We start from the raw sequence: 25,518 nt of genomic DNA, 5'->3' as shown, positions 1-25,518 counted from the left end.
GTACTGAACTTTAAAATACACCTTGCCAAAAAAGGTTATCAGAAACTGCAAGAGTTGGTGCAAATTAGTATCTTGAAATATACAATGACTTCCCTTAATCAGAGGTTGAAACTGCTTCTTGTGTGGAACTTTGCTTAAAATTTTAGATTGGAAAATAGCTGCTAAATGTTTAGATCAGAGGTTAGCTCTCTTTCTTGCAAGGAACCCAACTGACAATAGCAAGTGAGTTGACAGCATCAAGTTGCCACAGGAAAGTGAGTCAGGAGACTGAACGAACGTTAGGGACTTAAAGGCCCACGCTTTTCCTTTGACAGATTGTCAGGGGGTAACAGATGAAATGACTTGTCCACGATTTGACAGCTGCAGCTCAATCTTCAAAAGCTCAAACTTCTACGAGTTGTTCATTTAACCGAAATGCGACAACTGTATACTCAAACCATTCCCTACAAGTCTTAAAGGACTTCCTGTTGAAGATAACGGGATGAAAGTTCGTCATGTTTAAATTACTAAGCCAATGCAATTCTTATTTTGAGAGTCATGCAACTTGGTATATACTCTTTACTCTAGTGGAGGAACTCGTGACTATGGGCCAGGGAGCTAGATGGGTGCGAGAAGGCGAAGATCGCCGAGTTAGCAAAGCCAACAGGCTGGGGCGGCATCCGACAGAGTGAAGGAGTCGACAAGTCTCTTCAAATACCCAAACACACACCCGCTTCTCGGGTGAGAGCTTTTTTTTTGTTTTCCTGCTACCAAGAGTGCGCTTCCCACAGCCCGAATTTCCCAAGACCAATAGCTCCTAAGCCCACTGCCCCTGGATCCTCCTGGAAAAAAAAAAAAAAAAGGCTCAGCCGCCGACCTCCTCGCCGCAGAGCCGTTCGTACACAGCCTCCAGCTCCTGCAGCTCTGTCAGGGAGCGAATGAGCTCGGTGGAGATTTCGGAGCAGCAGCCTCCTCCCACCACCTCACAGGGCTGAGGCACCCCTGACAACTTCGGAGGAGACTCGAGATCCGCCATCTTGGGCCCCTTTCGGCGCTTCCGGCCCCACGAGGTCCCCTCCCCGTTGGCGCTTCGGGTCTTCGGGGCTGCCCATAGAAGTGCCCGACGAACTCATACGGTTTTAAATGTCTCCTTTAAAAAAAAACTATTAATTTCCTACTATCCGGGAAAAGTTTACGGCAATATAGTGTGCGTAAATAATTTTTAACGCTGTACGGAGGCAAGAAAGAAGCATTTAAAATTATATATGTAAACATTTTTCAGGCGCTGATTGGGTTTCTTTTTCCGTCGCGCGCCATCGGAAGGTCCCCATCTAGAGGGCTAATGGCGGATGCCGGCGTTTTGGAGTTGGCGGTGGCTTAGACTTGAAGGGAGTCAGCATCCGTTGGATATCTACGCCATCCTTCCCGCTGCAGGGTAAAAAAGTGGCTTCGCGACTTCCCCTGGTTTGGGAAGGGGGAGAGCGGCCACGTAGGAGCGGGGCCTGACTCTGGTGCAGGTCTCAGGCAGGCTAGGCCCGAGAGGTCCGAGCAGGGGGCGAATTTGTGTAGACAACGCGTGGGTCGCGAAAACGGCTCCTTGAAATCGTCACCCGCTCCAGGCTATTGGGTGGGAAGCGGTACTGGCTCATAATGAGAGGTTAGCTTGCTTTTAGTCCTGCGGCCTCTGAGCTGAGACGGGGGGTGGGGGTGAGAGGAGACGGAGGTCGTCCTCGGGAGAGAGTAAATGGTACACGACGGGAAGACGGGGAAACAGCGCGTTAAAATAGCGCGAATAACGGGAACGGTCTTTGCAGCCAAGACTGGTTTGAGTTTGTGTTTAGGCGGCTGGGCCTCTTGTTTCCACCTCTGAATCCTAATTTTGTCGTTGGCAAAACGGGGAGGGTTATCTGTCTTGAAGACTTGGCAGAGCTTAAATGAGACGATGTTGCCTTAGACCACGGAGAGACGGAGCGGGCGGTCGCAGGGGCGTCTTGTAGGGATCAGACAGGAGATAGGCGCGTGGAGGACGTTCCCAGGCTTCCCACGCGTCCTGCCCGTTATGGTGCTCGGTATGCCGAGGCTGCTTCAGAAAATTCTTAGAAAATGGAATTAAAGCAAAAAAAGAATTCCAGAATTCGTGGGTATAGTTTTTGTTTTTCAATAATGTGTTTTTCATGAACTTTCTGGAAACTTCTTGTCATGGCTTCCTCCACAATGCACCTTGCTCCTTTACCCAGGATAGAAGTGTGGCTGGTGAGCTTGGGTGCAGCCAGGATTGGAGGACATGAATTCCTAGGGTTAATGGGTGGCGTCTGGTACAGAGGTCTGGGGACGCAGACTGGGTTCTAAGTCAGCTACGAGAAATCAGGATAGTGTGGGAGGACCTGCTCAGGATTTCAGAAGTGACTCCTGGTTCCCTGTGTCTCCTTGCTTCCTTTTCTGCCGTCTTTGTGATCCTAGAAGACTTTTAAAGGCATTCCTTAGTCTCAAGTGGGAAATTTTCTCTGTTAATAGCTGTTTCGAGCCTGGAGGATTGATCTTGTCACTTTGCTTTTGCTGAACCTAGAAATATTTTTGAGGACATTTACTTAGTTTTCTGAATTAACAACAGTCAGATTTTATGTTAAGTGCACAGCAGTTGCTTTGGATTTCTCAAGATCGTTTGCTTTTGTTTTCGAATAAGTACCTTAGGGAATGATAATTGGACTTATTTTTCAGTGTGACTGTATAGTTGGGGTATTTCCTTCAGGTAGAGGCACCTCACTTTGTGCAGATTTCAGTCCTGTCTGCTGAAAAGGAGTCCTTTTTCGTAACTTAATAGGTTAGTAGAGAGGCCTCTTGGAGTGAAAAGAATTGAGTTTTGTTCAGTTTTTGATGCTCAGTAGGCCTCAGTTTTAAATTCTAGCCACTTCTCTAATGTAGAGCTTTGTAAGATTTGCAAATGAAAGCACTTTAAGATAACCAGTTTTCAACTGTTAGAAGAATAAAGACTGAATGTCTGTTTGAAATTGGCCCTTTGTGGGGAAACATAAATTGCTGAGCATGTAAATTGATAGCAGAACCTCTTTGAACGATAATTTGGCAGCATCCATCAAAAGTTTCAAATTGTGTGAATCCATCAATCAAGCAGTTAAACTTTTAGTAATTGATATTAGGGATATACTCTTGCACAAATGAGGGTACTTCATGAAGTTTGTGGGAAAGTGGAATTAAAAGATAAATTTATGTTGGTCGAAAAATTGTCAAGTGTATGCAGTTGTTTTCAGAATATGCATTTTCTTTTAACTTTTTGAAGACTCCTTGTATAAATGACCCACATACAAGGAATTTTCTTTGTGCTCTCCAGAATGCTCATCAGCAGGGCACTGATTGAATTACAATATTCCTACTTAGTTTACTCTGTAAAATAAAAATGAGGAAGTCTTATATTGCTTATCTCAAAGTTGATAAAGTTGTCCTATGGTGTGAGTGTGAAAAATACAGTACCCAACTTTTGGTTAAAAAGGAAGATAAAACATGGTGTGAATGTATGTTGTTACTTATTTATAAAAAAAAATACCTGAAAGGATAGCAAATAGCTTGGTAAAATGTATTCCTCCAGGAAGAACTGCGTAGCTCAGGAATGAGTTAGAGGGAACCTTTTGCCCTGCTTTTAAATTTGGAACCATGTGTATATATAACCCATTCAAATGAAAATAAATATAGGCCTCAGTTTTGGTGACAAAATGATAAATAGACAATGTTACTTAATGGTGTATGTCCCAGCTCCTAGCAGTTCACTGGTTTTGTGACCTTCGGAGTTGATTTAACTTTGGATCCCCAATTCCCTTATCTATAAAATGAGTAGAAAGCTGTGTACTTAAAGGATTTTTGTAAGATTAGACAAAGTCTGTTGCATGGTGCCTGACATAGAAAGCACTTCTCATTGTAAATATATTTTTCCTTGATTGGCCTTGCTTTGTTGCCTAGAACTGAAGTTTCCTAGTAGAATTGTCTATTAAAATAACAATTTGCCTGTGATTTTTTTTTTTCTGTTTTTCTGTCCTCTTAGCTTAACTTAGTACTATCGGTGTAACCAAGACCTAGTGTTCTGGGTAGCACAGTTTTGCCACCACCATGTTCCTGTATAACTTGACCTTGCAACGAGCCACTGGCATTAGCTTTGCCATTCATGGCAACTTCTCTGGTAAGTTCTGAATTAATACATAGCTTGCTTATCTCTTGGTGGAGGAAATTTACAAGATAACCTGTTAAATGTGAACAATCGAAATTTCACTTGTAATATGTAAAATTTTATGTTACATTGAGGCTCGTTATCTGTAACTTAATTTGCAGTGCGTTTCCCTAGCTCTAGTGTAATGATCGTTACCAGAGCTGTGCATTTGTTTGTTACCTACTTGGTACCAGGTTATGCTTTTTCATATAAAGCATAACAAGATATAGAAGATATGATCAATGATTTTGAGTTTGACATCAGTTTGGATAAAAAGAATATCTAAAAGTGTTGTCAGATTATCAGGGAGGTTGTAAGTATATATATTTTTTAAAGATTTATTTATTTGAAAGAATTACACAGAGAAAGGAGAAGCAGAGAGGGAGGTCCACCTTCCACTGGTTCACTCCCTAATTGGCTACAAGGACCAGAGCTGCGCTGATCTGAAGCCAGGAGCCAGGAGCTTCTTCCGGGTCTCCTGTGCTGGTGCAAGGGCCCAAGGACTTGGGCTGTCTTCCAGTGCCCTCCCAGGCCACAGCAGAGACTCGAACTGGTGCCCACACGGGATGCCAGCACTTTAGGCGGTGGCTTTACCCACCAAGCAACAGCACTGGCCCTGGGTAAAGTATATTTTCAAAGAAGTTGGACAAGGGTCCAACGCTGTGGTGTAGCAGGTGAATCTGCCTCTTGCAGTTCCAGCATTCCTATATGGGCACCATTTTATTTCCTGGCTGCTCCACTTCCGATCCAGCTCTTTGCTATGGCCTGGGAAAGCAGTGGAAGCTGGCCCAAGTTCTTGGGCTCTTGCACCTGTGTGGGAAGACCCGGAGGAAGCTCCTGGCTTCGGATTGACGCAGCTTCCGCCATTGTGGCCAGTTGGGGAGTGAACCAGCAGATGGAAGACCTCTCTGCCTCTCCTTCTCTTTGTAACTCTGACATTCAAATAAAGAAAATAAATCTTTAAAAAAAAAATAAAGGAAGTTGAACATTGGTTTGGTGCATGAGGAGATAGAACTTTTATATAATGAGGGGCGGGATAGTGCTGTTTATGTATGTGTTGCTGCTTGTGTATAAACAGATCATTTGCTGTTTGTTCACCATTTTGTGCCATACATAGTGAACTGAAGTTGTGAAGGTTATTTTTGGACAAATTAAGCCAGGTTGTAAGATTTTGTGTGTTTTTTCTTTGGTTTAAAAATTTATTTATTTTTATATGAAAGAGGTAGAGAGAGAGAGAGAACAATCTTCCATCTGCTTCTTCACTCTCCAGATGGCCGGCCACAATGGCCAGGGCTGGCCAATTTGAAGCCAGAAGCTTCTTCTGGGTCTTCCATGTGAGTGGCAGGGGCCTAAGCCCTTGGGCTATCTTTAGTTGCTTGCCTAGGCCATAGGCAGAAAACTGGATTGAAAGTGGAACAACCAGGACTCTGGCTGGCGCTTATGGGATGCTGGTGTCACAGGCAGTGGCTTAACCTGTTGCATACACTGCCAGCCCCAGTTTTTTTTTTCCCTGTTAGTGAACATTACAACATATATAACGATTTAGAGTTTACAGAGCACTTTGGAGTATTTGATCTTTCTTTTTTATATAAATACATTTTTAAAAGATTCAGTTATTTGTTTGAAAAAGATATACAGAGAGAGAAGGAGAAGCAGAGAGAGAGAGAGAGAGAGGTCTTCCATTTGCTGGTTCACCTCCCAGTTGGCCACAACAGCCAGAGCTGTGCTTGTCTGAAGCTAGGAGCCAGGGTAAGAGCCAGAGAAGTTGAACAGCGGGGACACGAACTAGCACCCATATGGGATGCTGGGACTGCAGTTGCTGGCCCTGTGATGATTTTTTAAAAACTTTAAAAAACTTACTTATTTACTTACTAATTGAAAGGCAGAGTGAGAAAGAGAGAGAAAGATATATTTTGCCTGCTGGTTAACTTTCTTTCTTTCTTTCTTTTTTTTTTTTTTTGAAAGGCAGAGTTAGAGAGAGAGAAAGGTCTTCCTTTTTCCATTGGTTCACCCCCCAAATGGCTGCTGTGGTCGGCGTGCTGTGCCAGTCCGAAGCCAGGAGCCAGGTGCTTCTTCCTGGTCTCCCATGTGGGTGCAGGGCCCAAGGACTTGGGCCATCCTCCACTGCCCTCCCAGGCCACAGCAGAGAGCTGGACTGGAAGAGGAGTGACCGGGACAGAATCTGGCACCCCAACCGGGACTAGAACCCGGGGTAGTGGTGCTGCAGGTGGAAGATTAGCCTAGTGAGCCGTGGCGCCAGCCACCTGCTGGTTAACTTTCGAATGGCCCACAACAGCCCAGGCCGGACCAGGCTAAAACTACGAGCCAGGAATTCTATCCAGGTCTCCCACATGGAGACTCAGGTATTAGGAACTGGAACTCAGGTATTAGGGTCATCATCTATTGCCTCTGAGGATGCACTGGTAGGAAGCTGTCTTGGAAGTATAGGCAGTGCTCAATGCCAGGTACTTTGATGTGTAATGAGGACATTTCAACCTAAGGCTTACCCTGATGTGCCACAATTCCTGCCCCTAAAACTTTGTTTGATAGCAGCTTTGTAAGATCATTTTAGTTTCGGGTAAAGTACATTTTCAAGAGAGTAAATTTAGAACATTGGCCTCCCAAGTCACAGAATTATTATTCTTTAGTGGCGTTTTAATATTCAGGTTAATTTTTTAGTAGTTCTAGTTGTTGATGATCTTTGTATTTTGTTAGGAACCAAACAACAGGAAATTGTTGTTTCCCGTGGGAAGATCTTGGAGCTGCTTCGTCCAGATCCCAATACTGGCAAAGTACACACTCTTCTCACTGTGGAAGTGTTTGGTGTTATCCGATCGCTCATGGCCTTTAGGCTTACAGGTGGTACCAAAGACTACATTGTAGTTGGCAGTGACTCAGGTCGGATTGTTATCTTGGAATACCAGCCGTCTAAGAATATGTTTGAGAAAATTCATCAAGAAACCTTTGGCAAGAGTGGGTGCCGCCGCATCGTACCTGGCCAGTTCTTAGCTGTGGATCCCAAAGGGCGAGCCGTTATGATTAGTGAGTGACTTGTTCTACTTTCTCTGTTGACTGCATTTTTGATTGTTGTAAATACTGAGTTTAGGATAACAGTGCTATCATCTTGGTACTGTGGCATTGCATCACTTAACATGGATAAAATTTTGGCATCATATTTGGATTTATTCTGATTTAAAGTTGTTTTTTTAAAAAAAAACCTCTTAAAACAGAGGAGTGGTTTTTTTTTTTTTTTTTTTTTTTTTTTTTTTTTTTTGGTGGGGGGAGTAAGATTTACATATTTATTTGAAAGGCAGAGTTACAGAGAGAAATCTTCCATCCACTGGTTCACTCCCCAAATGGCTGCAATGACTGGGGCTAGACCAGGCAGAAGCTAGGAACCAGCAGCTTCTTCTGGCTCTTTTGCATGGGTGCAGGAGCCTGGGCCTTTTTCTGCTGCTTTCCCAGGCATAGTAGTGGGGAGTTAGATTGGAATTGGAACAGCTTGGACTTAAATTGGTGCCCATGTGGGATGCTGGCACTGTAGGCTGTGGCTTAACCAGCTTCACCACAGCACTGGCCCCAGGGGAAGGGCTTAATGTGCTTTTCCTACTACTTATTGAGATGAGAATAGATGTTTTTCAGTTGTTTAATAGTGAAAAAACTGTAGTGAAATGATCTTACACTGTTAGATGGTGAATATGGTTGTTTTCATTAGTCTGAAGTGATGATTCACATTCATGTCTCTTCTCTGATAAATTCTTGAAGAAAATTCTGTGTATCTGATCAGGCTTCTAGAAGACAACCTTCTATAAGCAATGCTTAGATGACTAGATCTAATTAAAAAGAAAAGCTGGCAATTTTATGAATTACTGCTTAATTTTCCTGTAGACTTAAATCCAGGAAATTAAAATTTTTTGAGGAGTTAGGGATATATAGCAAAAATGAAGTTATTATCTGCTGTAATGATAGCAGAATTTTGAGTTAATATGCTTCAATTAGTGCTGGCTGTTCATAGGAATAATGATCCCCCTTACCCCTTTTTTTCTTTTCCAAGAAATTCTTGTGAAACTAGTATCTAAGTATCTCTTCTTGTTATCTGGAAATCCTGTATGTTTTGTCTCTTCCAACTGTAGGTGCTATTGAGAAACAGAAATTGGTGTATATTTTGAACAGAGATGCTGCAGCCCGTCTTACCATTTCATCTCCCTTGGAGGCCCACAAAGCGAACACTTTAGTATATCATGTGGTTGGAGTAGATGTGGGATTTGAAAACCCGATGTTTGCTTGTCTGGAAATGGACTATGAGGTAATGGGGACCATGACTTTCCTTTTTCTTCTTTGGGTTTCTTCCAGTCACTTCTGTATTTTCCCAAGATATTTTTTTCCATTGTGTATATCTTAAATCTATCTTGCTGACAGAACTTCTACATATTCAGAATCTTACTGAAATTATTTGAAATGCTTCACACAGGTTGATGGATTATATATAATAACCTTGGTTCTGATTTAAACAGTTTCCTTGTAGAAACAAGCTTATTGAGAGAAGCTGTGTGAAAAAGATGAAGCTGTGTTTGGAGTATTTTTTCACAGGGGAAGACAGAGCTTGCCATTCTTTTCCTTGAAAGAAAGGCTGTATCCTCTAGTAGAGGGATTACTGGATCCAGAATGGGAGATCGGGGTATTTGTTTTAGCGCTGCCTTTATACAGTAGCATGAACTTTGTCAAACCATTTGGCTTCTATGGGCGTCTTGTTTCCTTGTTTGTAAAAATGAATGAGTTCTGTTGTTTCAGATCTAAAAATTCTTTTATACTGAACAGTCTTTGTGCTACTGTGCTCCTGTACAGGAAGCAGACAATGATCCAACAGGAGAAGCAGCTGCTAATACCCAGCAGACACTAACTTTCTATGAGCTAGACCTTGGTTTAAATCATGTGGTCCGAAAATACAGTGAACCTTTGGAAGAACATGGCAACTTCCTTATTACAGGTACTCTTCTCTCAGAGCAGCTCTGTACCCTTTTAGAGTACTAGTCAAAAATTTGTTTTCCAAAAGATTGGAGGATCAGGAATGTTAGGGACGTTTTTATTAGTGTGTGAAGGATATGTATTGCTTTTTTTTTTATAAGATTTATTTATCTACTTGAGAGAGTTACACAGAGAGACAAGGAGAGGCAGAGAGAGAGAAAGCAGGATCTTCCATCTGCTGGTTCACTCCCCAGTTGGCTGCAGCGGCAGGACCTGTGCCAATCCGAAGCCAGGAGCTTCCTCTGGGTCTCCCATGCCAGTGCAGGGCTCAAGGACTTCAGCCATCTTCCACTGCTTTCCCAGGCCATAGCAGAGAGCTGGATCAAAAGTGGAGCAACCGGAGGCCGGCGCCTCAGCTCACTAGGCTAATCCTCCGCCTTGTGGCACTGGCACCCCGGGTTCTAGTTCCGGTTGCCCCTCTTCCAGGCCAGCTCTCTGCTGTGGCCACGGAGTGCAGTGGAGGATGGCCCAAGTGCTTGGGCCCTGCATCCCATGGGAGACCAGAAGCACCTGGCTCCTGCCTTCGGTTCAGTGCAGTGCGCCGGCCGTGGCGGCCATTGGAGGGTGAACCAACGGCAAAGGAAGACCTTTCTCTCTGTCTGTCTCACTGTCCACTCTGCCTGTCAAAAAAAAAAGTGGAGCAACTGGGACTTGAACCGGCTCAACATGGGATGCCGTCACTGCAGGTGTCGGCTTTACCCACTACGCCACATATGGGGCTATGCTGGCCCCAAATGTTGGTTTTTAAAACAAACTTCTCCAGGGATTATAAAAATAATAAAAGCTACTGTAGTACTTTATGGGTCTAAGGTGACTTTGGGGAAAGACACTAGTAAAAATTGACAGGCTAGTTAATAAATAGGGTTATGGATGAAAAATTCATAAACTTATGTATGATATTTTTAAATGTGACATAGCAAAGTAGGACTTTTGTAAGGTCAGAGATGATACACTGTTAGAAAATCAGTGTAAGAAGGCCTGTGGTGTGGTGGAGCAGGTTAAGCTGTTGCTTGCAACACTGGCATTCCGTGTGAGTCCTGGTTTGAGCCTCGGCTGCTCCACTTCCCATCCAGCTCCCTGCTTAGGCACCTGGGAAAGCAGAAAAAGTGTTTCGGCCCCTGCACCATTGTGGGAAACCTGGAAGAAGCTCCTGGCTCCTGACTTTGGCCTGGCCCAGCCCTGGCCTTTGTGGCCATTTAGAGAGTGGGATGGAGGCCTTCTCTCTCTATAACTTCGCAGGGGCCCAAGCACTTGGGCCATCTTCCACTGCTTTCCCAGGCCATAGCAGAGAGCTGGATCAGAAGCAGAGCAGCTGGGACACAAACTGGTGCCTTTATGGGATGTCGGTGCCACAAACGAAGGATTAGCCTAGTTTAGTGCTGGCCCCATCTTTTTTTTTTAAAGATTTATTTGAAAGGCAGAGTTACAAATAGAGAGGTCTTGCATCTGCTGGTCACTCCCTGAAATGCCTGCAATGCCCGGAGCTGGGCTGAGCTGAAGCCAGGAGCCCTGAGTTTCTTCTGTATCTCCTATGTGGGTTTGGGGGCCCCAACACTTGAGCCATGTTCCACTGCTGTCCTGGGCTGTAGCAAAGAGCTGAATTGGAAGTGAACAGCTGAGACTTGAACTGGTGCCTAATATGGCATGCTGGCACTGTAGAAAATCAGTATAGGGATGGTCATTTGATACAGTAGTTAGGAAATATTTTGGGGTTCCTGTATTCTATGTAGGAGGTCCTGAGTGTGAATCTCTCCTGATTCCAACTTTTAACTGGTAAATACCTAGGAGGCAGGTGATAGATAGCTCGAGTACTTGGGACCTTTCCACCCTTGTAGGAGACCTGAATTGAATTCTGGTTCAACCCTTGCTGTTGCAGACTTTCGGGGAGTGGAACAGTGGATGGGAGATCTGTGTTGTCTCAGTCTCCTTCCATGTCTCTGCATTTCAAATAAATGAATAAAAAGAAAATATTTTTTTCATGATACTGTAGTGCAGAACAGTTATGTCTGTGGTCATCTATATTTCTGCAGGCTTTGAGAAGAGTGATAGAATTCTGTTTTGAAATAGTTCAACTTGATAAGTAAAACCAAATATGCCTTCTTGGGGAAGATTTTGATGAGAAATAATATAGCACTTGTCTCCATATTGAATCACAGATGTTATTCATTAATACATAGAGCAAATGAATATTAAAATGAATTACTCATTTTGTTACTTGCTATAATATATTACTCTAGCTTTCATATGTAGAGGCTTTCCTCTTTAACAAATTGGTTAACAATTTTAACAAACTGGTTGTTTACAGTCAATATATGTCTGTTTACAGTCAGTGTGTGCTGTCAGTCTACTGGATCCAGCAATTGTAGTGGAGGAAAATTAGATATGGTACCTCCCTCTGAAAGATTGAGTCTAGTGGTAAATACAGACAAATAACTAAAAATTTAGCAGAGATCCCACCCAGTACTGAAATTAGGAAGATAGGTGAATAGGTGGGTGGGTGGGTGGGTGAGAGGGAGATTAGGGAGGGAAGGAGGGAGGGAGGGAGGAAGGAAGAAAGGAAGGAAGGAAACTCAGCTAGGGAAAGGAAGTGATTCTTTTAGAGAAAGTTCTCTGAAGAAGTACTCTTGTAAGATAAGACCCAAGGATTGATGAGGGTTAGCTGGGTTCAGGGGGATTGGGAGAGGGATGTTTTCTCTTGTAGTATGCACAAAGGACCAAATAAATAATGAAGATAGATCATTCAAAGAATTGGAGGCTCATTGAATTATTAGAATTAGAGGGCTGAAATAGCAATAGTGGTGGGGTGGTAGCTACTAAAGGAGTTTAAAGAGGGGAATAAAGTTAACCCTTGCTTATATTTTGGTAATGGGATGGTGGAAATTAAGACAGAAGCCTGAGACTGGTCAGGAAACTCACTAAACCAAGAATTGCTAAACCAAGAATTGCTGACAGTATGAGAGCTGCTAAGGAGGTAAAATAATCAGGCTATGGAATAGAAACAGAATTGAAGGATGACACCCAGGTTTCTGGTTTAGTCTATTGATCTGTGGTAGTATTCTTCCAGGTAAAAAGCCTGGGATGTGGAATAGGTTTGTCAAGGAACTTGAATTTGTTTATGATTACCCTGTATTTTAGAAGTATTTGTGATATGTCCAGGAGAAGATTGTTTATTAGGTCTTAAGTTGAGAACTGAGTTTTGGGGCTAGATACATTCAGTCTGAAGTTAGCCAAATTTTCTATATAAATTTAGTGTTCATTCTTATGTAACGTGGACACCAGGGAGAAGAAACACTTGGAATGTTTCTCAGCTTTAGGCACACTACCTTCATCGGGTTGTGCTGGACTTGAGGTTGGTGTTGTGGTGTGGTGGGTTAAGCCATCGCCTGTGATGCCGGCATCCCATATGGGTGCCCCTTTGAGTCCTGGCTGCTCTACTTCAGATCCAGTTCCTTGCTAATAACACCTGTGAAGGCAACAGGCTCATACAGGAGACCTGGATGAAGCTCCTGGCTCCTGGCTTTGGTCTGGCCCAGCTGTAGACATCTGGGCAGTAAGCTAGTAGTTGGAAGGCCTTTCCCTGTTTCTCCGTCTCTGTAACTCTTTGAAAATAAATATATAAATCTTTAAGAAAAAGTTGTGCTGGACAGGAGTTGAAAGCCAATCATTTGGCCTGCACCATGGCTCATTTGGCTAATCCTCTGCCTACGCTGCCGGCACCCGGGTTCTAGTCCTGGTTGGGGAGCCGGGTACTAGACCCGGTTGCCCCTCTTCCAGTCCAGCTCTCTGTTATGGCCCGGGATGGCAGTGGAGGATGGCCCAAGTGCTTGGGCCATGCCACCTGCTTGGGAAACCGGGAAGAAGCACCTGGCTCCTGGCTTTGGATCGGCGCGCCAGCCTTAGCAGCCATTAGGGGAGTGAGCCAATGGAAGGAAGACCTTTCTCTTTGTCTCTCTCTCACTAACTCTACCTGTAAAAAAAAAAAAAAAAAGAGTCATTTATTGTTATGTCAAGTCACCACTGGTAAAGTTTTTTCTTTTTTTCCACAGTTCCAGGAGGGTCAGATGGTCCAAGTGGAGTACTGATTTGCTCTGAAAACTATATCACCTACAAGAACTTTGGTGATCAGCCTGATATCCGATGTCCAATTCCTAGGAGACGGGTAAGGTTTTTGTTTTCCATAGAGGAGAGGTGTTTGTGTTTGTGAAATGGATTTTGTTTTTGTGATTACAATGTAATCTGTTAATCAAGTTTTAGTTTCTTTGTATGTGTGTGTTTCTATTTTATTTACTGATTTGAAAGGCAGAGTGACTGGGAGAGAGATCATCCATCGGCTGGTTCACGTCCCATATGCCCACAATAGCCAATACTGGGCCTGGTCAAAACCAGCAGACAGGATGTCTATTCTGGTGTCCCCACAAAGGTGGCAGAAATCTAAGGACTTAAGTAAGCCACTCTCCACACATGTCAGCTGGCAGTTGTTGGTAGGTAGGACTCAAACATGCACTCTGTTAAGGAATGTGGGTGTCCCAAGTGGTTGTAAATGTTACTTTTAATAAAGCTGGTACATATCTTAGTAAAAGCAAAAGACTGAGAAAAGGCATTAAAAAGCAGCAGTTTTCTTTTCAGAGGAGCTATGGACAGCTATACTTGAGATTCCTAAAGGCTTCTAGTTTGGAGAAACCAGGCAAAGTTGTTGGAGATTGTTATTTATGATATATTTGTCTTTTTTTTTTTTTGCTTATTTTTCTAGCATTTTATTTTGAAAAATTCCAATTTAAAATTTCAAAACAATAGGATAGTGAACCCCCCCCCCTTCACTTAGGTTCACCAGTTAGTAGTATGCTACTTTTACCTTTCTCATAATGTATTTTTTTTAAATGATGTACAACCTTGATAATATCATTTTTTAAAAAATTTATTATGTATTTGAAAGCAGAGTTACAGAGAGGCAGAGGCATAGATAGAGGTCTTCCATCCTCTGGTTCACTCTCCAAATGGCTGCAACAGCTGAAGCTACACTAGTCTGAAGCCAGGAGCTTTTTGAGGGTCTCCCACGTGTGTGCAGGGACCCAAGGATTTGGCCCATCTTCTACTGCTTTTCCAGGCCATAGCAGAGAGCTGGATGGGAAGAGGAGCAGCTGGGACTAGAACTAGTGCCCATACGGGATACCAGTGCTTTGGTCCAGGGCTTTTTTTTCTTTTTTGACAGGCAGAGTTAGTGCGAGAGAGACAGAGAAAAAGGTCTTCCTTTGCCATTGGTTCACCCTCCAATGGCCGCCGCGGCTGGCGTGCCGCGCTGATCCGAAGCCAGGAGCCAGGTGCTTCCTCCTGGTCTCCCATGCAGGTGCAGTGCCCAAGCACTTGGGCCATCCTCCACTGCCCTCCCGGGCCACAGCAGAGAGCTGGACTGGAAGAGGAGCAACTGGGACTAGAACCCAGTGCCCATATGGGATGCTGGTGCTGCAGGCGGAGGATTAACCAAGTGAGCCATGGCGCCGGCCCCATCGGGCCAGGGCTTTAACCTGCTGTGGCCAAGCTCTTGTACCATCCTCTGCTGCTTTCCCAGGCACATTGCAAGAAGCTGGATCAGAAGTGGAGCAGACAGTGGCTTAATCTGCTGTGCTACAGTGCTGGCCCCAAGAGGATTGTTTTTGTAAATGTTTTTATCTCTTCCATTAGGTAACATATACAATCTGCAGTGTTTTGACCCATGTGTACTTTTTTAGAGATTTACTTATTTATTTGAAAAGCAGAGTTACAGAGAGGCGAAGGCAGAGACAGAGCCGGGAGGGTCTTCCATTGCCTTTCAATTGGCAGCAACATCTGGAGCTGCACCAATCCGGAACCAGGAGCTTCTTCCAGGTCTCCCTTGTGGGTGCAAGGGCCCAAGCATGTACGCCATATTCTACTGCTTTCCCAGGCCATAGCAGAGAGCTGGATTGGAAGTGGAGTGGCCGGGTCTCGAATTGGCGCCCATATGGGATGCCAGCACTGCAGGCGGCCTCCCTGATACACTTCTGCATTAAACTCCTTGCATTTTAGAGTCATAACCAAGGAATCATTTTGTATGGCAAGAGATAAACAAACCTCCATCTATAACTCTCCTCAGGGCTCCAAAAATTTCACTGATTTATTTGAAAGGTAGAGTTAGAGGGAGAGAGAGAATCTTCCATCCTTTGGTTCATTCTTGATGTGTCCACATGGGTTAGGGCTGAGCTAGGCTGAGGCTGGGAGCCAGAGCTTCATCTGTGACCTTTGAGACTTATAAACCTCCTTTTCCCTAACATTTTTTCACCCAGAGGTTTTGGTATTGACTTTTCCCCCTGAATCAATTAATAAAATCTCTCCTCCTACTATGAGTTGGCTGCTTTTTAATATTGGTCCTGGGATTAAACCTTTTAGGACTTCTTTAGGTGATTTAGTATACGGTATTTGAATAAAATTGTATCAGTTGTAGAAAACTTGAAAAGAAATTTGGAAAGTTAAATTCTTGATAAATTAGTTGGACAATTTATTGTACACCTAACTATAGCTGGTACTTGGCTTTGCAACAGGTCAGACTTCATGAAGGGCTAACTCAGAGAAATAAAAAGTATTAGAAACTTTTCTTTAATTCAATATCATGTCTAAAGGGGTGCATTTTGGAATCAAGGAAGTGGATGTGGAGCTTGGATGGTAAGGTGACATGTTGAGTGTTTTATTCATAGCCTGAAATGATGACAATTTAAATTTCATGTCTCTTCTCTGACATTTTCCTCTGGAGATAGTTTCTGCCTCACTGGTCTGATCAGGCTGTAGAATAGAATTGTGACTCTGATTTGGTTACCCAGAATTTGTTATGTTATAGCAGGTAAGAATTTTTAGCCATCGTTTTATTGCTTTGATCTAGACTCTGGGCTTTGGGTGTCCTTTGTATTCCCTATTGGTAAGGTGCTGCATATCAGAAATAGGAAAGTAATCCTTCTAAGATGTTGATTGTCTACAATTTAACTTTCCTAGAATGACCTGGATGACCCTGAAAGAGGAATGATTTTTGTCTGCTCTGCCACCCATAAGACCAAATCGATGTTCTTCTTTTTGGCCCAAACTGAGCAGGGTGATATCTTCAAGATCACTTTGGAAACAGATGAAGATATGGTGAGTAGACCATAGATAAAGTGGGGAACAGTGCAGGGTGTGTGTTGTGCTTAAATTTTTCCATTTTTAATTTTCATGACCTTATTTAAGATTGATTTATTTGAAAGGCAGAACATCAGGAAAAGAGAAGGAGATATCATCCGTCCTCTGGTTTACTCCTCAAATGGCTACAAAAGTCAGAACTGGGTTTGGCTGAAGCCAGTAGGCAGGAACTGCATCTGTATCTCCTGTGTGTGTGGCAGGAACTCAGATACTTGAGCCGTCACCCACTGGTTCCCAGGCACGTTAGCAGGGAGCTAGATTGGAAGTGCAGTAGTTGGAACTGAACTGGTGTTCTTGAGTGGAACATCAGTGGTAGAGGCAGTGGCCTGTTGTGCTACCATGCTGGGTTCTCACTATCATGGTTTAGAAATGTATATGAAGGGGCTGTGGCTTAGTGGGTAAAGCCACCGCCTATAGTGCCTGCATCCTAGGTGGGCATAGGTTCAAGTCCCAGCTGCTCCACTTCCAATCCAACTAGTTGCTATGGCCTGGGAGAGCAGTGGATTTGGCCCAAGTATTTGGGCCCCTGTACCTATTGGAAGACCCAGAAGAAGCTCCCGGCTCCTGGCTTTGGATCGGCCTAGCTCTGGCCATTGCCATCATCTGGAGAGTGAACCAGCGGATGGAAGACCTCTCTCTTTCTCTGTCTCTGCAATTCTGCCTTTCCAGTAAATAAATAGAAAAAAAGAAATGTATATGGAGCATGGTAATGGATTTATGGTGGGCTCTTCTCAGTGGGCCTTTCATAGTGTACCCATGCCAGAGTAAACAGCAGCTTTAAACCATTGCCTGGCTTTGTTACCTGTAGGCTATGAGCACTGACTGAGGTTGCACAACTTGTGAACAAGAAAACAACTCTGTGAGTTGAGTATTTTGGCACAGCAGGTTCAGCCGCTACTTGGGATGCCTTCAAATCCTGCTTCTGCTTATGATCCAGCTTCCTGCTTTGTGTGCTCTGGGAGGCAGCAGGTGATGGCTCAACTACTTGGACCCTTGCCATCCACCTGTGGGTGACCCAAACTGAGTTCCTGGCTCCTGGCTTTGGCCTAACCCAGTCCGGACTGTTATAGCTATGTGGAGAGCAAACTGGTGGATGGGACGTTATCTGTTGCTCATTCAGATAAAAAAGAAAAAAAAATGTATATGCATTTAAGATTTACAAAGCTGTTTTACAAACCAACTTTTTCGTTAATACTACTTTCAGAGATGAGATAGAACAATTAAATACAAGGTAAAAATACAGAAATTACAGTGCTTTAGAAAGTGGTTGTCTTTGGGATTGATATATCGATATAGGTTTTCCTCTCTGTTTAATGGACCTCTTGTCTGGTACTCTTATGTAATGATAACAAGACTGGGTAATGCTACTTTTTTTTTTTGTGAAAAATCCATGTATTTACTTATTTGGAACACAGAGCCAACAGAGAAATTCCATTCACTGGTTCACTCGCCAAATGCCTGCAACAACCAGGGCTTGTCTAAGCCAAAGCCAGCAGCCTAGAACTCAGTCTAGGGTTGCAATGACCAAGCATTTGAGCCATCTTTTGCTGCCTTCTTGGGCACATTAGCGGGGAGCTGAATTGGAAGTGGGTGTAGCTTTATGGGATGTGGTCATCCTGGGCAGCTTCTTAACCTGCTGCATGACAACACTGGCCCCCCAGTGATTATTTTCAAGTGGTAATAATTGGTATAAATAAGAGCCTCCCAAGTCTGGTGAAAACTGATAATACACATGGCATATTCCTTCTTTCATCATATAGAGGAGCTCTATAAACAATTGGGCAATTTGTTTGCTGCTTAAATCATGGATTAGCAAGCTTTTATTTTTAAAGATTTATTTAGTATTTGAAAGAGATACAGAGAGAGAGGGAGAATCAATCAGAGAGACAGAATGCGATTTTCCATCTGCTGGTTCACTCCCCAAATGGTTACAACAGCCAGGGCTGGATCATGCCAAAGGAGCCAGGAGCTTCTTCCAGATCTCCCTGAGATCTGGCCTGAGCACTTAGGTCATTTTCCACTGCTGTTCATGGGCATTGGCAGGGAGCTGGATTGAAAGTAGAGCATCTGGGCCGGCGCCGCGGCTCACTAGGCTAATCCTCCGCCTAGCGGCGCCGGCACACCAGGTTCTAGTCCCGGTCGGGGCGCCGGATTCTGTCCCGGTTGCCCCTCATCCAGGCCAGCTCTCTGCTGTGGCCAGGGAGTGCAGTGGAGGATGGCCCAAGTGCTTGGGCCCTGCACCCCATGGGAGACCAGGAAAAGCACCTGGCTCCTGGCTCCTGCCATCGGATCAGCGCGGTGCGCCGGCCGCAGCGCGCCGGTCGCGGCGGCCATTGGAGGGTGAACCAACGGCAAAGGAAGACCTTTCTCTCTGTCTCTCTCTCTCACTGTCCACTCTGCCTGTCAAAAAAATAAAAAAAAAAAAAAAGAAAGTAGAGCATCTGGGACTTGAACTGGTACCCATATGGGATGCCGTTGTTGGAGGTGGCAGCTTAACTCACTGCCATGATGCCGGCCACATGAATTAGCAAGCTTTTTAAACAAAGGCCAGCTAGTTCCCATCCAAGAAGTTGTTCCTTCACCAATGTCTTTGAGTGTTTCCCCTACGTTTTCTTCCAGCAACCTCATAATGTCCATAATGTCAGGTCTTAAATTGGGTCCTTGATGTATCTTCAGTTGATTTTTGTATGTGAAGAGAGATACGGATCTACTTTCGTTCTTCTTTGTATATGCATCCAGTTTTGCCAGCGCCATTTTGAGAATATTATCCTTAACTCCACTGTGTGGTCTGAGCACTTTTGTCAGTAGTCAACTGGCTATCTATGTGGATTAAATTCTGGGCTCTCTCTTCTGTTCCATTGAGCTACACGTTGGATTTTATGCCATTACTAAGCTGTTTTAACTACTGTAACTTTGTAGGACGCTTTGAAATCGAGTATTATGATTCATCCAGGTTGGGTTTTCTTGTTCCAGATCACTCCAACTATTTGTGGCCTTTTGTGATTTCCATATGAACTTTCTTTAAAGATTTTCTTTATTTGAGAGGTAGAGTTACAGATAGTGAGAGGGAGAGACAGAGAGAAAGGTCCGCCCTTTCCCGGGTTCATTCCCCAAGTGGCCGTAACGTGTTATTGTTGCTATACCTTATTCAGCCATGTTGGATCTGTTCTATATTTTCTTGGAATGAGATTATTTTTTCAAAGTGTATGAGTATTTGTATACTTTTAGTATTAATACCTATATGTAACTTACAAATCCCTTTGTCTATACCTTAGTCCTTGACAGTGAAAAATGGGAGAGAAATACAGAGGATATACAAACAGCATTTGAAAAATTAAAAACAAAAACTGATTTACTGTCAGCTACTCTTCAAACTAGCTGTATGTTTTATTTCATTTAAAAAAGGGAAAAAAAACCAACAACAAAGGCCAGCTAGTAAATATTTGCTGGTTTTGTGTTGTGGTCTGTATCTTACCTATTCACCTATACCTTTATAGTTCAAAAGCATCCGTGGACAGTAAATTACACATAAGCATGGCTAACCTATGGCTTGTAGATTGCTTGGCCCTTAGTTAGATACTGAGTACAGTATGTTACTTGCTTCTTGGTCTGTGATGTCATAATACTGGGCTTCCCTCTGTAGTGTGCTTTATTTGCCTAAATGTTTTCATTCCAGGTAACTGAGATACGGCTCAAGTATTTTGATACTGTGCCTGTTGCTGCGGCCATGTGTGTGCTTAAAACAGGCTTCCTTTTTGTAGCATCAGAATTTGGAAACCAGTAAGTAATTCCTTTGTTATCCTAATTTATCCTGGTTATTGTAAAGGTTAGCAGGCAGGCTGGGGAGCTTTTCACAGGAATATTTTTTTTTCCCCCACAAGTTTTGCCTTCTTATCCACCTTAACTCTGTTCTGTTGTCTTCCTTCAGTAGTTTCTATCAGTTCTTCTGTATCTGCACAATTATCTTTAACAGTGCTTTTGGCTGTACATTTCATTGAATAAATATTTATTGAGTGCTTCTTATTAACTAGCACGCATGTATTTGTACAGTTAGAAGCTCTTAGTACCCACAGCTGCCCAACCCACATCACCAACCCTCCCAAATTCAGTATATCTGTTAATTGTTAAGGATGAGCCTATTCTAGCAACTGAATTGTAAAAATCTTCCCCCCTTTTTTTGATATCCTACCAGTTTGAACCAGATTCTGTTTTTTTATTTCAGTATTCCTTTTTTGTGATGCTAATGCAGACTGGGTCATTTCTTTGTCTTGTAGTCAGCCTTTATCAAATGTATGAGACATCACTGATGAAATGATTTTTCCTATACCTGTGTTAAAATTTTTAATGGCTTGATTGCCAAATGGAAATCTGAATTCCAGCTTCAATTTGAATTCAGAGACTTCAGGTTCTTTATATGTGATAACATGATAGCTTGACAGTGTCTGCTGAAGTATATGTGAACTTACTTGGTGATCTGATGCTCAGTTTCCTCATGATTTAATGAAGATGTTGTCTGGGATTCTGTGCCTTTTGTGCCTTGTCTTCAGTTCTCTTACTTTCAAACATGCCTTTCAATCCCTTGCATTGACTTTGTCCCTACTGTTCATTTTGTTTTTCCATTTCCTGGTTAATACCTGGTTACACTTTTCACACAGTTTTTTTTTTTTTTTTAAAGATTGACTTACTTTATTTGAAAGGCAGATTTACAGAGAGATCTTCCATCCTCTGGTTCACCCCCAACAAATGGCTGCAATGACCACTGGAACTGGGCCAGTCCAAGGTCATGGGCCAGGAGCTTCTGAGTGCAGGGGCCCAAACACTTGGGCCATTTGTGGCTGCTTCTCAGTGCATTAACAGGAAGCCACCTCAGTTTATTGGCTGGGACTCCAGATGGCTCTCATCATATGGTATGTCAGTATCACAGCTTAACTTGCTATACCATAGTGCTGGCCCTAGCATTTTTATTTGAGACGTAGAGAGAGTGATAGCTCCTAAGTGTTGATTTTTACTCCTTAAAGGCTGAGGGGATGTGGGGGATGTAATCAGGAGCTGAAACACAATTTAGGTCTCCCATGTTGATGGCAGGAACCCAGCTACTTGAGCTATTGCAGTTGCCTTCTGGGATCTGCATTTGTAGGAAGCCAGAGTTGGGCCCGAGTGAGGTGTCAAACCCAAGTATTTGCACATGAGACATGGTTGTCTTAACTGCTAGGCTAAGCTTAGCCTGTGCTAATACAACACAATTTTCTATGTTCCTTTTCATAATGGCAGTATTGTGGGGTGGCAGTTTAGATGATAAGCCAGGCAGTATGCTGTCGTATTTATACCAGTGCACATGAGAATCTTGATTGTTTTCCAGAAGTATTCCTCAGGCTTCTTATTTATCATGTAGGTTTAGTAATAGTGTTCACCTTATTGGGCTTTGTGGGTATTTAATAAGATTACATATGCCACACACTAAGCACTTTAGTACTATGAGCATTTAGTAAATACTGGTATTGTAGAAATTCTTATTTTTAAGAATTCTGGTAATGTAGTAATTTTTAGAAAATGGATAAAAGAGCAAATTACTCATAATCCTAATCTCCCAGGTTAATCACCTTGTCATTTTGCTGTATGTGCTTTTTTTTTTTTTTTTCCCAGATTTATTTATTTATTTGAAAGAGAGGGAGGGAGAGACATCTTCAGTCTGCTTCAGTTTACTACCCCAAATGGCAGCAACAGCTGTAGCTGGGCCAGTCTGAAGCTAGGAGCCCCTTCTGGCTCTCCCACATGGGTGCAGGGGCCCACGGACCTGGGCCATATTCCAGTGCTTTCCCAGGCACTTCAGCAGGGTGCTGAATTGGAAATGGAGCAGCCGAGACTTGAACTGGTACCCATATATGATACCAGCACCACAGGGTTGCATAACTTGCTACACCACAGTGTCAGCCCCTGTAATAGTATTTTTACATTTTAATATTTATATGTAATTTTTATAGAGGATGACAGCATACTGTCAAAATTTTATATATGCATCGTCAGATAAATTTGTCAAAATTTTCTCATTGAGTCTTATTTTTCATTTAAGATTTTACTTTTTGTCTGTTTTGGAAATTTTCTAACAAGAGAGGCAGGAATAATAAATCTGTATATATGCCTGTCATCTATCTTCAGTAATGCATAATCCATGATCAGCCTTGTTTTACTTGTATCACATTTCCCAAACATCCTTGAATTGTTTTGAAACAAATCTCAATTATCAATTCATAAAACAACTGATTTCTTTTTTGAAGATTATTCATTTATCTGAAAGAATTGTAAAAAGAGAGGGAGATGCAGAGTAAGAATCTTCTCTCTGCTGGTTCATTCTCCAGATGGCCACAGTGGCTGGAGCTAGTCCTGGGCTAGGCCTACACCAGGAGCCTAGACTCATCCAGTTCTCCCACATGAGTGGTAGGGCCCCATAAGCTTTCCCAGGTGCATTAGCAGCACAGATTGATCCAGTGCTCAAATGGGATGCTGGCATTGCAAGTGGCTGTTTAATCTGTTGCACCACAACGTCAGCCCCTAATAGCTATTTCTTAACATAATCAAATAGCTGAGGCCAGGTCGGTGGTGTGGTGGGTAAAGTTGCCACTTGCATTGCCAGCATCCCATATGGCCACCGGTTCGAGTCCCAGCTGCTCCACTTCTGATCCAGCTCTTTGCTATGGCCTGGGAAAGCAGTAGAATATGGCCTACGAGCTTGGGCCCCTGCACCCACATGGGAGACCTGGAAAAAACTTCTAGCTCCTGGCTCCTTGCTTTGCATTGGCACAGCTCCAGCTATTGCGGTCATCTGGGGAGTGAACCAGTGGATGAAAGACCTCTCTGTCTCCCTCTCCTCCCTCCCTCTCTCTCTGCCTCTGCCTCTGCTTCTCCTCTCTCTGTGTAACTGACTTTCAAGTAAATAAATAAATCTTTATATATTTATCACCAAATAGCACCAGCATTATGTTGTGGTCATACATTATCTTCACAGTATGTTTTAACAATAGTCTCTCTCTGCTTCTCCTCAGTTACTTATATCAAATTGCACATCTTGGAGATGATGATGAAGAACCTGAGTTTTCTTCTGCTATGCCTCTGGAAGAAGGAGACACCTTCTTTTTTCAGCCAAGACCACTCAAAAACCTTGTGCTGGTTGATGAGTTGGATAGCCTCTCTCCCATTCTGTTTTGCCAGGTGTGGACCCTTCTAGTCACTTTCACAATTAGCATTGCCAGCCGAATGCTTTTGAGTCAAAAATTTAATGAGCTTAAGGTTTTCCTCCAGTGCATTTAAGATCTAGCATAAGAAATAGATTTATTAGCTTTTCTGTGGAATCACCATTGTGTAAAGGGGAAGCAATTAGAAGTAGAAGTTTGGGAATGAAAAACCATTAGTAAGTCCCTTTTTTTTTTTTTTTTTTAAAGATTTTTTTTTTAATTTGAAAGGCAGAAATGCAGAAAGAGAAGGGGAGTGAATGAGAGCGAGATCTTCCATCTGTTGGTTCATTCCCCAAATGGCTGTAATGGCCGGGGCTGGACTAAGCCAAAGCTAGAAGCTTCTTCTGGGTCTCCCACATGATTCCAGGGGCCCAAGGATTTGGATCATCTTCAGCTACTTTCCCAAGTGCATTAGCAGGGAGCTGGATCAGAAGTGGTGCAGCCAGGATTCAAACCAGCTCCCCTATGGGAAGCTGGCACTTTAGGTGGAGGCTTAACCTGTGCCACAGCTCTTTAATTGTAAAACCCCAAGCCATTGAATGTAAACATTCTAGCCATAAAGGTGAAAAGTGAAAGGTCTGCTCCCAGTCGTTTAACCCTCACCTCTGCTGAAGCCATTGCTTCTTATGATTGCTTCTGAGCATTTTCTCTGCTTCTGCAATTCATAGATACACTTGTATATGGTATCTGCTCTTTTTCTTTTTATAGTAAGTTGGTTCATATAGTAGTCTGAACTTGATCTTCTATTATTTGGCACTCTATGAATAACCATACTCGTCTCATTTCAACACATTTCTTAAAGATACAGCAGAAACATTGGAGTTTATCAGCAAAAAAGTTTTTAAATGCGTCCTGAAGGAGGAACCTGAAGTGACCTAGTATCAACATTGTGTCCCCCGAACTACTGGTGCTCAGTTGTAGCAGCCAGGAAATTTACCTTACCATTCTCCCTGGATGGCTGGGATTTGAGTAATAACCATTTGGGATTCACCAATCTAGTTAATCGTGCTTCTAATGAAAGAGTGGTATGCCCTGTGTACTGGGGAAACAAGGTAGAGCTCAGGCACTCTACTTCCCTTAGAATTTTGAGAAGAGACGGTTAGTTCTGAGTACAACAGGAAATAAGTATAAGTATGAGTAATTCCTAATTTGACTTAGTGTGTTTTTTCTTATTCTACTTCCTTGGAATTTGAAGAAATAATTGTGTAAAATAGCTTGTAGATCAAAAATAAGTTTAGCTGGAAGTTAACAAGATTTTTTATGGCCAGGCTCCTTGACATGTTTTTGTTACAGGATCTCTTCTTCTATTAGCCTGAGGCATCTGAATGCTCTCTCAGTGTGGTGTTTTGTTGTTGTTGTTGTTGTTTTTTTTTTTTGACAGGCAGAGTGAACAGTGAGAGAGAGACAGAGAGAAAGGTCTTCCTTTTGTCCTTGGTTCACCCTCCAGTGGCCGCCGTGGCTGGTGCACTGCGCTGATCCAAAGGCAGGAGCCAGGTGCTTCTCCTGGTCTCCCATGGGGTGCAGGGCCCAAGCACTTGGGCCATCCTCCACTGCACTCCCTGACTACAGCAGAGAGCTGGCCTGGAAGAGGGGCAACCGGGACAGAATCCGGCGCCTCAACCGGGACTAGAACCCGGTGTGCCGGCACCGCTAGGTGGAGGATTAGCCTATTGAGCCGCAGCGCCGGCCTCTCTCAGTGTTTTTAAGTGCATATGACAATATAGAATAACTGGGCCAGCAGAATATTTTTGATTGTGAAAAATTATGTACCTTCATAAGTAGCAAGATGGTGCATTTAAAATAGTTGAGTTAACCTTTTTTGTTTTTGGAGAGATCAGTGTGAACCCGTATACTTACTGTGTTAAAGTAGGCTCTATCTAGTCCGTAGAGGAA

General features: G+C 43.1%; 2 protein-coding genes and 3 non-coding genes across 5 annotated transcripts in view; 4 read left to right on the top strand and 1 right to left on the bottom strand.

Annotated features, from left to right (window-relative positions):
- The window catches only part of COG4 (component of oligomeric golgi complex 4), a 35,871-nt gene extending 34,818 nt beyond the window's left edge, over positions 1-1,053 (bottom strand). Inside the window, exon 1 of the mRNA XM_002711714.5 lies at positions 857-1,053. Within this exon, the coding sequence (XP_002711760.1) occupies positions 857-1,015 (159 nt within the window). The 5' untranslated portion in view covers positions 1,016-1,053. The remainder of the gene's footprint in view (positions 1-856) is intronic.
- Positions 1,054-1,266: 213 nt separating this feature from the next.
- The window catches only part of SF3B3 (splicing factor 3b subunit 3), a 61,200-nt gene continuing 36,948 nt past the window's right edge, over positions 1,267-25,518 (top strand). The window contains exons 1-9 of the mRNA XM_051847265.2: positions 1,267-1,414; positions 4,031-4,165; positions 6,908-7,234; positions 8,326-8,498; positions 9,038-9,179; positions 13,264-13,376; positions 16,217-16,354; positions 20,073-20,176; positions 23,437-23,602. Of these exons, the coding sequence (XP_051703225.1) occupies positions 4,096-4,165; positions 6,908-7,234; positions 8,326-8,498; positions 9,038-9,179; positions 13,264-13,376; positions 16,217-16,354; positions 20,073-20,176; positions 23,437-23,602 (1,233 nt within the window). The 5' untranslated portion in view covers positions 1,267-1,414; positions 4,031-4,095. The remainder of the gene's footprint in view (positions 1,415-4,030; positions 4,166-6,907; positions 7,235-8,325; positions 8,499-9,037; positions 9,180-13,263; positions 13,377-16,216; positions 16,355-20,072; positions 20,177-23,436; positions 23,603-25,518) is intronic.
- Positions 7,905-7,983, top strand: LOC127491430 (small nucleolar RNA SNORD111). The gene has a single exon (XR_007920090.1). It is a non-coding gene; the product is annotated as a small nucleolar RNA SNORD111 (small nucleolar RNA).
- Positions 15,922-16,012, top strand: LOC127491429 (small nucleolar RNA SNORD111). Its single transcript, XR_007920089.1, has one exon. It is a non-coding gene; the product is annotated as a small nucleolar RNA SNORD111 (small nucleolar RNA).
- Positions 17,098-17,234, top strand: LOC127491423 (small nucleolar RNA SNORA42/SNORA80 family). Its single transcript, XR_007920083.1, has one exon. It is a non-coding gene; the product is annotated as a small nucleolar RNA SNORA42/SNORA80 family (small nucleolar RNA).

This window comes from Oryctolagus cuniculus, chromosome 18 (genome assembly GCF_964237555.1).
Source record: "Oryctolagus cuniculus chromosome 18, mOryCun1.1, whole genome shotgun sequence".
Classification (NCBI taxonomy): Eukaryota; Metazoa; Chordata; class Mammalia; order Lagomorpha; family Leporidae; genus Oryctolagus; species Oryctolagus cuniculus.
This window is presented reverse-complemented; position numbering and strand designations above follow the sequence as displayed.